We start from the raw sequence: 15,582 nt of genomic DNA, 5'->3' as shown, positions 1-15,582 counted from the left end.
CACCCTAATGTTTCTGTCTCTTATCACATGTTAACTCTACATTCCTCTTCTTTTTCTGGCTCAGATTTGCAGAATTTGTTTTTGTATTCAGTCCTGATGTAACATTTTTTTTTAATTCCTCTCCAGAAATGCTCCTGACCCAATTTACCTCTGGCATTCTGTGTCTGTTGCTCTAGTTTTGTCGCATTCTCTTATGGACACTGTCCTAAAACCCACTTCCCACCCTAATGTGGACTGGCTCATGGACTTCCAACTTCTTCCAGATGTCGATAATCAGGTCTTTGATTTTGTTGATGTTGAGTGAGAAACTTGAAAAAGAAAAGCAAACTACAGCACAAAACACAATTCACTCCTATTTATTCAAGAGTTGGACCCCATTTTATTTTGAATGATGTGCAATATTTTACATTTCTCAAACATCACATTACATTTGCCATTTCTGCACCTAATTACATACTGATCTGTACCCAAATGCAGATTCCTCTACAACAGTCTCCATAGATCAGAAAAATGCACACAGACACATCAAACAAAACCTAAATATTATGTAAGATATAACATTAATGGATTAAAATAGCATAACAGATCAAAATATAACATTATGAGATTATAAGATAACCAATATTGCAGCAGACCATGAAATTATTGTTAGATCTCGGTTTTATTGCATTGGCAGTGCTCTCCCTTTTGCTCCCTACATTGCTCTGCATCAACTGGAAAGGGTTGCTGTTGTTTCACACACAAATTGATTAGCATGTGTGCCACGTTCCAGAGTTAAGTGCAGTCATCTATTTTTTCAGAGAATGAGATGACATTTTTAAATGGCAACGGCTTAAGAATGAAAGTCAAAGTACCTGAGAGCCTCTCCTTTGCATTGCTTATAAACAAGATGCTCCCCCTACACCCACTTTCCCCCCTGAAACAGCAGGGGGATCTGGGGTGAAGAATCCTTCTGAGGGGCATTGAAAAATTGGATCAACTGAGTGGAATTTGAACTGCACTTCTATGCTGCAGCACTGATTCATTTAACCCAATTCTCTCTGTTCCCAGACGAGGCAAAGATTTGGGAAGAGAAAGAAAAAAAGAACATGCAAATTAGATGGAGCTTCTCTTAACTTCAGCAGTTCCTGTCCTGAAGCTAATTAAACATTTTTTGAACCACAGCACTGAGAATGAAGTAACTAACTTACACACAAGGTCCCACGTACAACAATGGTACCCTTTGTCAGTGATTTTCCTTTTGGATTAAGTGTTAGCAAGGCCACCACCAGATTTGAAATAGAATGGGAACAGAAGCAAACACTTCAGAGATTAGGACCTGATGTGATATTCAAATCTTCCTGATCTGTAACTTAAGTCCAATGCCCAGTCTGAAGTCCACATGTCTAACTTCTTCACCTTACAAAATTCCCACTTCATCATATTTGTCTTAAGTGTCTTTAGTTATTTAAGGCAATTTCAGATTTACACTGGCACTTCTATGATGAAGTACTTCTCCAATCGGATTGATGTAGCTTTAACTTTAAGCTATAAAGCCTTTGATCTGGACTTAACCACTGGAGTAATCATTTCCCTTTGTTCACCCTTTCAACTTCTAGAATCATCTTAAATACTGCAACTAGCTGCCTGTAACCTTGTTATTTATTTGAGACCACTTTACTACTAGTCTTCGTGGTTCAAATGTATTAGATGGAATCACAATGAATCTGCTCTGCACCCTTTCCAAGGACCGGAACTGAGCATAAATCTCCAACTGGAAACGTCCAGAACATTACATAACTAAGATAACTTGCTGCCCTTGCATATTAACTCCTTTGTGATAAAAACCACTATTATTTTTTGTGCCAGTTCACTGGCTTTGAATAATTTCCAAACTTGGGCCTAATGCATCTCCTGCTCTCAGCTTCTCATCATCCCCACAATGCTCCAAACTATTTTCCTGGAGTTAAACATTGAAGCTAATATTTACTCTTAATCCATCAAAGTCCCTTTACAATTTTATTCTCCCATCTGCCCTATTTGCTGTGCCATCTAATTTGGTGTTGTCAGTAAATTCAGATATTCGGCTCTTCCAAATCACTGAGAAATATTAAGATAGACTGGGTTCTGGAGCTCTCAACAGATGCTAAGAACAAGCTGCTGGAGGGCCTCAGCAAGTCAGTGCAGGACCAAGACCAGTTGCATCCTGTAGTTAAGGTAGAACAAACTGTGGAGATATGACAAACCCCTTAGTGATAACCCCAATTTGACAGTATTATTAGAGGGATAGATCTGGGATTCAGTACCCTTCCAAAAGTCACTGGAAAACTGGATTCACTGAGGTGGAACATAAACCTCTGAACTTTTATGCTCCAGCACAGAAATACACAACCCATCCATTTTTCGCTGTTTACAACTGATGCAAAGATTTAGCTGTTTTGGGGAGGAGCTGATGCCTCAGCTCAAAACATCGACTGTCCATTTCTTTCCACAGATTCTGCCTGACCTGTTGAGATCCCCCAGCTGATTGGACTTATGTTTCTCTCTCTCTCCAGACTCCAACATCTGCCATCTCTTGGTCTTCAACGGATGCTACCTGGCTCACCAATATTTTCAGCCTCTGGGAGGTGCCACTCATCGCATTGCAGTAACTTCAGCACATGTTCACTTAATCCTACCTCAGTACAACGCATTGGCTTGAGAAGGCAGATGGCACTTAACATTGATCTAAAAAACGGTACCTCAGCAATATAGTATATCCCAAAAGCATTGCACTGGATTGTTAGTAAAGGAAGGCATTCAATTTGCAGAAAATCAATCTGAGGTTAGAAGTGCATTAATTTTAAAATTAAACTATTACATAAGTGTAAACATTTATATGACCAAAAGCATTACTAGAATGTGGTTATCTTGTATATATCCAGTTAAAATGATTTTAACATCCCCCTTATTAAACCAGACTATAACACCCTACTTTAAGAAAAGATACGTTAATCACACAATCTTCATCCAATCTGTGTAAGATCTCAGATATTAGTCTTCTCATCTTCTCTTCCTTGGTAGCGGTCTCGATACATTTCTATGAGTCGCCCAGCCTCACGCTCACCAGAAAGTAAAGCACCATGTGTAGTTGAGTAGAACTTTCTGTGAGTTGCCTCCCCAGCAAATAAAATCTGCATAGGCTACCAGAAGGGAAAACACTTATTCAGTAGCAGTTAACTCTGTAAGATTAGAGCTTTCTGTTAGGAACTGAAAAGGAAGTATTCACCCACCCCCACCCCCCAGAAGTTTTCATGTTTTATTGCTTCCCAACATTGAATCACAGTGAATTGGATTTGGTTTTTTTTGACATTGATCAACAGAGAGAATCTTGCGTGTCAAAGTGAAAACAGATCTCTACAAAGTGATCTAAATTAATTACAAATATAAAACACAAAATAATTGATTGCGTAATTATTCACCCCCCTTCAATATGACACACCAAATCATCACTGAAGCAGCCAATTGATTTTAGAAGTCACAGAATTAGTTAAGCGGGGATCACCATTTACCTGGGAGACCTCAGTCAGTCGGGATCGGGAGCAGCATCTCCAACACCATCACACTGAGCACGGGGGCTCCCCAGGGCTGTGTGCTCAGTCCACTGCTGTTCACTCTGCTGACCCACGACTGTGCTGCAACACACAGCTCGAACCACATCATTAAGTTCACCAATGACACCACCGTGGTGGGTCTCATCAGCAAGAACGATGAGTCAGCTTACAGAGAGGAGGTGCAGCAACTAATGAACTGGTGCAGAGACAACAACCTGTCTCTGAATGTGAACAAAACAAAAGAGATGGTTGTTGACTTCAGGAGGGCAAGGAGTCACCACTCCCCGCTGAAAATCGACGGCGCCTTGGTAGAGATTGTAAAGAGCACCAAATTTCCTGGTGTTCACCTGGTGGAGAATCACCTGGTCCCTCAACACCAGCTCCATAGCCAAGAAAGCCCAGCAGCGTCTCAACTTTCTGCGAAGGCTGAGGAAAGTCCATCTCCCACCCCCCATCCTCATCACATTCTACAGGGGTTGTATTGAGAGCATCCTGAACAGCTTCATCACTGCCTGGTTCGGAAATTGCACCATCTTGGATTGCAAGACCCTGCAGCGGATAGTGAGGTCAGCTGAGAAGATCATTGGGGTCTTTCTTCCCGCCATCACGGACATTTACACTACACGCTGCATCCGCAAAGGAAACAGCATTATGAAGGACCCCACGCACCCCTCATACAAACTCTTCTCCCTACTGCCATCTGGGAAAAGGCACTGAAGCATTCGGGCTCTCACACCCAGACTATGTAACAGTTTCTTCCCCCAAGCTATCAGACTCCTCAATACCCAGAGCCTAGACTGACACCAACTTACTGCCCTCTACTGTGCCTATTGACTTGTTTATTATTTATTGTAATGCCTGCACTGTTTTGTGTACTTTATGCAGTCCTGGGTAGGTCTGTAGTCTAGTGTAGTTTTTTTCTGTGTTGTTTTCATGTCGTTCAGTGTAGTTTTTGTACTGTTTCATGTAGCACCATGGTCCTGAAAAATGTTGTCTCGTTTTTCCTATGTACTGTACCAGCAGTTATGGTTGAAATGACAATAAAAAGTGACTTGACTTGACCATGTGCCATCCAATGTTTCAATTGATTGTACTAAAGCAGCACCACTGCTGGTGAGTCAATATCCTGGCAACAAGCTACACCATGAAAAGAAAAGAACACGCAAAGCAACTCTGCGAAAAGGTTATTGAAAAACACAGGTCACGAAATGGATACAAGATCATTTCCAAGTCACTGAATATCCCCTGGGGTACATTTACGTTGATCATCGAAAAATGAGAAGAATATGACACAGCTGTAAATCTGCCTAGAGCAGGCCATCCTCAAGAACTGAGTGACCGTGCAAGAAGGGGACTAGTGGGGGAGATGACCAAGAGATTTGTGACAACTCTGAAGGAGTTAGAAGCATCGGTGGATGAGACGGGAGAAACTGCACATACAACTGTTGCCCAATGCTTCACCAGTCGCAGCTTTATGGGAGAGTGGCAAAGTGAAAGCCACTGCTGAAAAAAACTCACATGAAATCTCAGCTAGAGTTTGCCAGAAGGCACCTGGGAGACTCTGAAGTCAGCTCAAAGAATGCTCAATGGTATGATGAAAAGAGAGTTGATATCTTTGACCATCAGACTAAACCCTACCTTTGACATAAGCCAAACACCGCACATCATCAAAAACACGCCATCTCTACCGTGAAGCACGGTGGTGGCTGCATCTTGCTGTGGGGATGCTTCACTGCAGCAGGCCCTGAAAGGCTTGTGATGGGAGAGGGTAAAGTGAATACAGCAAAATACAGGGAAATCTTGAAGGAAAACCTGATGCAGTTTGCAAGAGAACTGTGATTTTGGAAAATATTTGTTTTCCAGCAAGTCAATGAACCCAAGCATGAGGCCAAAGCTACACATGAGCAGCTTAAAAACAACAAAGTTAATGTCCTGGAGTGGCTAAGTCAGAGTCCAGAACACATCCAATTGAGAATTTATGGAAGAATCTGACAGAGCTTCAGCAGTTTTGCAAAGAAGAACAGGGAAAAACTGCAGTGTCCACACAGATTCAAGGCTGTAATTGCTGCCAAAGGTGCATGTACTAAATACTGACTTGAAGGGGGTGAGTAATTATGTAATCAATTACTTTGGGTTTAATAATTGTAATAAATTTAGGCCAATTTGTAAAATTTTGTTTTCATTTTGACATGAATGAGCCTTTTCTGTTGATCAGTGTCAAAAAGTCCAAAGTAAATCCACTATGATTCAATGTTGTAGAACAATAAAGCATGAAAACTTCCAAGGGGATATATATATACACACACACACACACACACACATATACATACATACATATACACAGGGCAAAATGTGTCAAAACCATTTGAAATATTCTATAAATGTTAGGGCAAATATCTCCTTTTTGAGACCAAAAGACTCTGGAGAAAAAGTAGGCCATTTGGCCCATCAAGTCTGCTCTGCCATTCGATCATGGCTGATATATTATCCCTCTCAACCCCATTCTCCTGCCTGCTCCTTGTAATCTCTGACACCCTTACTAATCAAGAACCTATTAACCTCCACTTTAAATATACCCAAAGACTTGGCCTCCATAGCCAACTGTGGCAATCAATTCACTACTTCTGGCTAAAGAAATACCTCCTCATCTCTGTTTTAAAGGAACAACATCAAATTCTGAGGGTGTAGCCTCTGGTCTTAGAATCCTCCCACTACTGGAAACATCTTGTCTTCTCTAACATGGCCTTTTAATATTCCATAGATTTCAATGAGATCCTCCCTCATTCTTCTAAACTGCAGCTAGTACAGGCTCAGATCCTTCAAATGCTCCTCATATATTAAACCTTTCATTCCCCGGATCATTCTTATAAATGTCCTCTGGACTCTCTCCAATGCTAGCATATCATTTCTTAGATAAGGTGCCCAAAACTGCTCACAATGCTCCAAATGTGTTCTGACCAATACCTTTACAAGCCTCAGCATTACATCCTTGGAGATAACCAGGGGTCAACAGTCCCATCTGCCCATTTGTAAAGACTAATGTGCAACTTACAGGTGCTTTTGTGCTCTTTGGATAAGGGAGTGGCTTTGCAAGTTTCTCCACATCTGCTCCTGTTGATCCAACTCGAGTGTAGGAGTATGAGCCACGGATGTAAGGGTTACTGCCCCATCTGGACCTCAGGATACGCCGGGGCTTTGGAATGTGCGGATTTCCTGCAAAAGAGATTTCAAAATGTGTTCAGTCCTTGTGTGCCAAGGTACAGGGTTTTCCAAAATATAAGCAGAAGAATTGGTAAAATTAGGTAATTTTAACAAATTCCACCAGAACCACTGACAGTAATACAAGTGTCACGAATCAAACTTCTTATCCACACAAATTAAAAAGTATAGGGGCTAACCATTTTACGTACAATCCCCATTCCCATTCCAACATGTCAGTCCATATTCTCCTCCCTGCCAAAGTGAGACCACTCTTAGGTTGGAGGAGCAACACCTCATATGGCTGCAAGGGGATCAGGCCTGGGAATTGAGTGTACCAGGGTATACGTGCTATCGTAGAGAGAAATATGGGAAGAGGGGGTGGGGTGGCCCTGTTGGTGAGGAATGAGATTCAGTCCTTAGCAAGAGGTGACTTGGGAACAGGGGAAATAGGATACATGGTGTTTAAGATAATTAAAGGATTTGATAGGATTGAGGCAGGAAATATGTTCCAGATGTTGGGAGAGTCCAGTACCAGAGGGCATGGATTGAGAATAAGAGGTCAGTTATTTAAAACAGAGTTGAGGAAGAGCTTCTTCTCCCAGAGAGTTGTGGAGGTGTGGAATGCACTGCCTCGGAAGACGGTGGAGGCCAATTCTCTGGATGCTTTCAAGGAGCTAGATAGATATCTGATGGATAGGGAAATCAAGGGATATGGGGACAAGGCAGGGACTGGGTATTGATAGTGAATGATCAGCCATGATCTCAGAATGGCGGTGCAGACTCGAGGGGCCGAATGGTCTACTTCTGCACCTATTGTCTATTGTCTATTCCACTTTGTTAGCCTCCAACCTGATGGCATGAACATCGAATTCCCTAACTTAGTAATTTCTCCCCATCCCCCTTCCCCCTCAATGGCTCCACATATCACGTTCTTGCTTTTTCTCCTTCCCCTCCCCCACTTTCTTATTCTGGCTTCTTCCCCCTTTCTTTTCGGTCCTCATGAAGAGTCTCTACCTGAAACATAGGCTCTTTATTCCTAGATGCTGCCTGACTTCCTGAGTTCCTCCAGCAATTTGTTGTGTGTTATTCTGAATTTCCAGCAGAATCTGGAATCTCTAGAGTCACTGAAAAGGTATCACAGCCCAAGGATTGTAACAACTTGTACCATTTGCCATCCACCAGACTGAGGTATGTGATAAATGTTTGATTGAACAATGTGTTTAAGTTGTAATTTTACTACAATCATTAAACTTTATAGGATGTCAAGATGCCAGCTGTAAATGAATTGTGAGCCAAAAGATTAGCATTTGTTGACAAAATGGAATACTGTTAAATATAGAAACCTTAAGAAGCAAATTTGGATCATGCAGTGGGACATATTATGCACAATGTGAATTATTTGTTACATATTTGGAATATCTATCTGCCGTGGCCAACTTTACAGCTTAGCCAACAGAGGGCATTTGTTGATGTTACAACTAGAATTTCTCCACAGCTTATAAAGTGCCCAATGTTCAGCCAAAGGTACTGAGTACATGATCCAGCAGGTTTTCTCCTGAGATACCCACTTTTCCAGGCTTCAGCCAACTTGCTTTACTTAATATAGAAGAGATAACAACTTATGAAATAGGTGGTAAAATCTCAAACACGAGAAAATCTGCTGATGTGGGAAATCCAGGCAACAAATAGCAAAGGAGCTCATCAGACCAGGCAGCATCTATGGAAAAGAGATCTATGAAAATATGAAACAACGTCAACGTTTTGGGCCAAGACTCGTCTCTAGGACTCTTCAAGGACCTGTCAAGACCCCTTCAGATCTTGCATGTTTTAATCAAGATGCTTTTCACTTTCCTAGCTTCCAGCAGATACAAGCCTACTCTGTCCAATGTTTACTCAGAAAAAAAACTGCCCCCAACATGTATGAGTCTTGTTAACTTTCTCTAAGTTGTTTCCAACACATTAACATACTCCCTTATATAAGGAGACAAGTACTGTGCCAGTTTCGCAAACACTAGTGGACAAGACATTACAGTAGAGCAAACACAATTGGCTCACACAATACAGAACAGCAAACGCTATTTGTATCAAACAACACAATAGAGCAAACATAATTAGATCATGTATTACAGAAGAGCAAACACTATTGGACTGGATAGCATCTGGGCTAAAGAACAGAAAACATGAGTTTCTGAACCAGCCACGTCTCTAGCCAAGTTGCTCCAGTCTGGTTACAATACCGGCATCCGTTCAGCTACGTGGAATATTGTCAGGTGAGTCCTGATCACAAGACAGGACAAATCTAATCTGACTAACTGCAGCCACTCCTAATCGTCAGCAGTTGTCGACACTGTGATCGAGCAGCACTTCGTCAGCAATAAACTGCTCAGTAATGTTCAGCTTGGTCTTTGCCCGGATCACTCGATCCCCATTCATCTCAGCTGAATTCTGGAGGTGAGGTGAGACATCAAGGCAGCATTTGACTCCATCGAGAAACAAGGAGCCACAGCCAAACTGAAGGGGAAGGCAGTCCATTGGTTAAGCTCCCAACTTGAATGAAGGACCATGATTTTGATTGTTCAAGAACTATCACTCTTCATCCAAGGCAACACTGCACGAGCTCTTTGAGACAGTGTCCTAGGCTCTGTCACCCTCCTCCCAACTTTGGTGCAAATGTTTGTTAAGTGTTACATTATTTTCAGATCTATCTGGTACAGCTCAGCAAATGAAGCAGCCCTGGTCTGTGAGCAGTGAGACCTAGACAACGTTCATGCATGGAGACACCAAAGGCCACCAACTCTGGTATCCAGAATAACAAACAACCTGCTGGAAGAACTCAGTGGGTCGAGCAGCCGCAGATGTGACCTCGCCTTATTGGCTGGGACCCTGCCCAGCCTCTAGCTGGAAAAACACAGCATTGGTTGATTGAGGAAGATGCTGGGCTGCTCCCGGAGGTTTGCTTGGCATAACGTGCAGCAGCAGAGGCAGAATCGACGAGCAGAAGGAGAAGGAAGAAGCAGACAGAGCCTGAAAGTGACATTAAGGTGGAAGACTTAGGTAAATGGCAGGGCAGGTTGGAGAGGAACCCAGTGTCCTACCCCATCTCTAGTCCTTAGGTACTTACTGTCAGTTTGCTTTTCGTGGGAGTTTTCTGTGCACGCACTGCCAACCTCATCATCCACATATAAACAGCAATTTAACATTAAGATAAAAGGCCCTGCAGGTTGGAGGGTTAAGATCACAACTACCGGGATTCACATCCCATATTCCATCATATGCCTTTCTTCCTCCCCCCTCCCAATTACCTGGTCCTCTGCATTGCTGAGAGCATCTCAGCCCCTGCCTGGCTGGTCCTCCAAAGAAATTAACAAGTCAAGGCCCAAAGCTCAAAACCATTGAATCAGAGAAGCTTGCTGCACAGGAGGAAGCAAATCACCCCTTTGTGCCTATATTAGACAAGAAGGAGCCATCGGCCCAATCACCTGGCAGGATGCATGCCCGCTGTGACAGCGTCCCGTGGGGGGAGATGAGGAAATGTCCTGGAGCAGGGGAGCAAAGAGCATTAGAGAGTGGTGGCAACTTTAGGTGGGTCAACCTGATAGGACCGGAGAACCACTGCTTTTCCTTCGAGCTACTAGGGATATCACAGGGGAAGGGGTCAGAAATGTGAGAAAGACACACTGTCTGAGGACTAAGAGGAGATGCCGCACCTACCCACAATGTCTGGGAGATGTGGAGTGAGAGGTAAATGTGTGTAGAAAGTCTTGGATCTTGGATTACAACCAGGAAGATGGTGCAGAAATTAGAACAGCCAATGTGTTCAACTCCCAGATAGAATTCACAGGATCTTCTGAACTTTATCGAGCCCTTGCTCTCTCGTCCTAGTGCATGTCTCCACTTTCAATCCATTGAGGTATTCTGTAACATCATATGACTGAGCTAAATTGAGCCAAGATTTATTTCTGCCCTAGAAGTTAAAAGCTCGTCACAAGGTCACTCTAAACCAAACATTTCATACTTTTAAAACCAAACATTAGCGATAAAAAAAACTTCCTCCAGTTTTCTCTCGGGAGGGCAAGGATCAAGTATTAACACACACAGCAAACGCTTTGCAAAGGAAACACATGGATGGGAAGTTAATCCCAGCAGTTTTGACCCACTTTTTTTTGACAGTCTGTTGGGCACAGCCAGCATTTTACCATTTTGAACCCTCAACTGTTGACGTGTTTGGGGAATATCTTTCCCTCTGCTGAGTCCGACAGGCTGAGCAACAGCAAGCTCCATCCTGTGGAGACAGCCAAGATCAGTCCATCAATTCTTCTGGACCTCTGGCGACAAATCATATTCATAGCGCAGTGACTGACATATTCCACGTATATGTTTGCCCTCTATCCATAATGCAATGAGAGATCCAGAAACAGAAGCTCCAAACTTGTGTTTTCAGCCAGGCACTGTGACTCAGATGACAGGAGTCTTGCTTTCAAGCTGAAAACTCCAGGTCAAGCCACATATTGTTAAGGTGAGCGCAAAATTCAAGGCTGACACTTCAGTGCATTGGACCAAAGCACTCTATTTGCTCTCACCAATGAGCTGTTTCAGCACTGGAGGCGTCCGTTTTTTCAGGTGCGCGTTCAGCTGAGATACTTTGTCACAGATGAACTTACAAAAATTCTGTGGCAATATTCTGAAGTCTTTGTATTCTGGCTAATTTATATCTGTTAGACAATGTTACTTAAAAAAAATGAATTGTCATTATCACTGCCACTTGCAGGATCTAGCAGTGCACAAACTGACAGTTGCACATCCATTACAAATAACTGTGTGCCTCAGGTTGACATGAAGGACTTCTACAAATGGGAGCCTTCTTATCGAACTCCTTGGCATATATTTTCCTCTGTGTTAGACCTACTTTTAAATGCTCATTTGTTGAATCAATTCGGTGAATGCTTTGGAAATGTTCTGGGCCATGACAATGATTGGCAAGAAATTATTATCATTTTCATTATTGAAAAAGATCTTCACTGTCACAATACTCCATGGCATGTAGAATGTCTATTTCCCCAGAGCTGCTGGTCTAGAGAGGAAATCATTTGCCAAGCCTGCTACAACACACTGATAAACCACAAACCTGAACTGCTATCATACCTACGAACAGGAAAAATGCTCAGATACTGGAAATCTGAAATAAAAATAGAAATTGCTGGAGCTACTCAGCAGGTCAGGCAGCATCTGTGGAGAGAGACACAGAATTAACATTTCAGCTCAACCTTCTTGGAAGAAAGTGCTTCTACTCTTCGAACGTCTTCCACCTTAACTTTTGCTACAGAAAGACGTCTTTGCCTAATTTCATCTGTCTCCAAAGAAATGCATTTTTTTGTGTTTGCCAGCATCATAACTCAGTCAGCATTTGCTGCCTATCCCTAATTGCAGGGGTGGGGGGGGTGGTTACTGGGCATATCAAAGTCAACCCATAGCGACGGCTCTGGAATCACGTACAGAAGCGACCATGGAAGGATAACCAATACCAAATTAAGTTTACAATGACCCAGGACTTTCATAGCAACTGTATTAGTGTGGCGACCCACTTCCCAGCGCACTCGAACCAGCTCACAAATCGGCGCACGTCGGCATAGAGGCCAGTGCCAAAAAGGGTGCCAAGCCTGCTTCACCAGCAGGGGGAAAAGCCCCCGCGCAGGACGGGACTGTGAATATCCCTACAGCATTCCCGCCCGGGAAGAGCGGGATCAGGAAGGCTTTAAGGCGAGGCCACGAAATACGAATAAATCTTTTTTGCAACTGCAGCTCACCGACTCCGTGTCGTTATTTCAGCACTGCGTGTAGCACACCGCTGCAATTGGTGACCCCGACAGCCCATCAACCGGACAGGAGATGAACAATGGCGCATCTGTTCATGCAGTTTCGTTAAGCTTCTGGACGCTACGAGCTCACCTATGGTTCCAGCAAGCAGCAGCCAAATTCCACATTTGGCAGATAACCTCGGATGCCACACGTTACTGCTATGTGGTGAGCTCCCTCGACCCAGGAGACAGCGGCCCAGGTTGAGGAGTTCATACAGTCACCCCCAGAAGACAGCAAGTACACGGAATTCAAAGCCCTGCTCATAAGGACTTTCGGACTCTCACAGCTCGAGCGAGCTGCCCGCTTACTGCACCTGGATGGTTTGAAGAACAGGCCACCGTCGGCTTTGATGAACGAGATGCTGTCCCTGGCTGGAGGACACAAGCCCTGCCTCATGTTTGAGCAGGCATTCCTGGAGCAGCTGCCCAAGGACATACGCCTGCTGCTGTCCAACGCGGATTTCAGCGACCCCCGGAAGGTGGCAGCCCGGGCAGACTTGCTGTGAAACGCCAAGAAGGAGAGTGGGGCGTCCGTCGCACAGATCACCCAGCCACGCTCCCAGCAGTAAACCAGACCAGGCCCGGCCGCAGAGCCCGCTAACCCCAGAGACAGGGGTGAGGAGGCCAACGAACAATGGTGCTTCTACCACCAGCGGTGGGGCGCAGAAGCCCGCCACTGTCGCCCGCCCTGCAAGTTCCGGGAAATGCCAGGGCCAGTCGCTGCTGATGGCTACGGTGGCTGGCCTTTGGGATAGCCTCCTGTATGTGTGGGACAAGCAGTCGGGACGCCGCTTTTTGGTCGACACCGGAGCAGAGATCAGCGTCTTACCTCCGACGAGTTACGACACCCGCAACAGGGCACCAGGTCCCACCCTGAGGGCTGCAAACGGCAGCACAGTAAGGACCTACGTCACCCGTACGGTGCGGCTACAGTTCGGTTCCAGCCAGTTCACGAGGGACTTCACACTGGCTGCCGTAGGCCAACCGTTCCTGGGCGCAGATTTTTTGTGAGCTCACAGCCTACTGGTCGACCTACCAAGGAAGAGACTGGTCCACGCCGAGACCTTTCAAATGTTCTCCCTGGGTGAAGCCCAGTTGTCAGCCCCACACCTAGACTCCATCACGCTGTCCGACAACGACTTCACCAGAGTCCTGGCAGATTTCCCATCGGTTCTGGCACAGCAGTTCACGGCCGCCATGCCCAGACACGGCATACAGCACCACATCCTGACACAGGGACCACCCCTCCACGCCCGTGCTCGAAGGCTTCCCCTGGACAAGCTCCGGCTGGCGAAGGAGGAGTTCAAGAGGATGGAGGAATTGGGGATCATACGGCGGTCCGACAGCCCATGGGCCTCCCCCCTGCACATGGTGCCCAAAACAACAGGGGGCTGGAGACCATGCGGCGACTACCGCAGGCTGAACAAGGCTACAACACCGGACCGCTACCCTGCGCCGCACACAGGATTTTGCAGTAAACCTGCACGGCGCACAGATCTTCTCCAAGGTGGACTTCGTCCGAGGATACCATCAAATCCCGATGCATCCAGACGACATCCCCAAAATGGCACTCATCACCCCTTTCGGCCTTTTCGTGTTCCTCCACATGCCGTTCGGCCTGAAGAATGCCGCACAGACGTTTCAGCGGTTAATGGACGCGGTGGGACGCGACCTGGACTTCGCTTTCATCTATTTGGACAACATCCTCATAGCCAGCAGCAGTCGTCAGGAGCATCTGTCCCACCTCCGTCAACTCTACGCCCGACTGAGTGAATACGGCCTGACAATCAACCCGGCCAAATGCCAGTTCAGGCTCGACACCATCAACTTCCTGGGCTACAGGATTACTAAAGACTGGGCAACCCCTCTGCCCGCTAAGGTAGACGCAGTCCGCCATTTCCCCCGACCCAACACAATCAAAGGCCTTCAGGAATTCGTGGGTATGGTGAATTTCTACCACCGCTTCCTCCCTTCAGCTGCCCGAATCATGCGCCCCGTTTCCCCTGATGTCGGGTAAGGGCAAGGACATTACCTGGGACGAGGAGTCCGCCGCTGCTTTCATTAAAACGAAAGAAGTCTTGGCAAATGCCGCGATACTGGTGCACCCCAGAACGGACGTCCCTACTGCCCTCACAGTGGACGCATCTAACACGGCAGTCGGTGGGGTGCTGGAACAACTCATCGAGGGTCGCTGGCAACCCCTGGCGTTTTTCAGCAAACACCTGCGACCACCCGAGCTCAAATACAGTGCTTTCAACCGGGAACTGTTGGCGCTATACCTGGCAATCCGGCATTTCAGGTACTTCTTGGAAGGTAGGCCCTTCACCGCGTTCACGGACCACAAACCACTTACCTTTGCGTTCACGAAGGTGTCCGATACCTGGTCGTCCCGCCAGCAGCGACATCTGTCCTACATCTCTGAATACACGACGGATGTCTGGCATGTCTCGGGAAAGGACAATGTCGTGGCGGACGCCCCTTCCCGCCCTAACATCCAAGCCCTGTCCCAGGGGGTAGACTGTGAAGCGCTGGCGGAGGCGCAGCAGGCAGACGAGGAGATCCCAAGTTACAGAACCGCAGTCTCCGGTTTGCAGCTCCAGGACCTCCCCGTAGGCCCAGGTGAGAGGACCCTGCTCTGTGACATCTCCACTGGCCAACCCCGCCCCATCGTCCCGGCAGCCTGGCGGCGGCGTGTTTTCAACTCCATTCATAACTTAGCGCACCCCTCCATCAGGACAACCGTCCGGGTGGTAGCCAACAGGTTCGTTTGGCACGGACTCCGCAAGCAGGTCAGTGAATGGGCCAGAACGTACATGCACTACCAAACTGCCAAGGTGCAACGGCACACCAATGCTCTGCCGCAGCCGTTTCACCCCACCCACCGACGTTTCGACCACATTCATGTGGATATCATGGGCCCCCTGCCAGTGTCACGAGGAGCGCGGCACCCCCTC

General features: G+C 45.9%; 1 protein-coding gene across 2 annotated transcripts in view; it reads right to left on the bottom strand.

The window, feature by feature from the left end:
- Positions 1-355: 355 nt before the first annotated feature.
- The window catches only part of smox (spermine oxidase), a 39,009-nt gene continuing 23,782 nt past the window's right edge, over positions 356-15,582 (bottom strand). The window contains exons 6-7 of one of the 2 annotated variants that reach the window (XM_059965689.1): positions 6,625-6,785; positions 356-3,161 (exon numbers count right to left, since the gene is read on the bottom strand). In XM_059965689.1, coding sequence (XP_059821672.1) covers positions 3,006-3,161; positions 6,625-6,785 — 317 coding nt within the window. In that variant the 3' untranslated portion in view covers positions 356-3,005. Of the gene's footprint in view, positions 3,162-6,624; positions 6,786-15,582 lie in introns of those variants that run through there. The other variant, XR_009511385.1, reaches the window with a different exon arrangement.

This window comes from Hypanus sabinus, chromosome 3 (assembly GCF_030144855.1).
Source record: "Hypanus sabinus isolate sHypSab1 chromosome 3, sHypSab1.hap1, whole genome shotgun sequence".
Lineage (NCBI taxonomy): Eukaryota > Metazoa > Chordata > Chondrichthyes > Myliobatiformes > Dasyatidae > Hypanus > Hypanus sabinus.
This window is presented reverse-complemented; position numbering and strand designations above follow the sequence as displayed.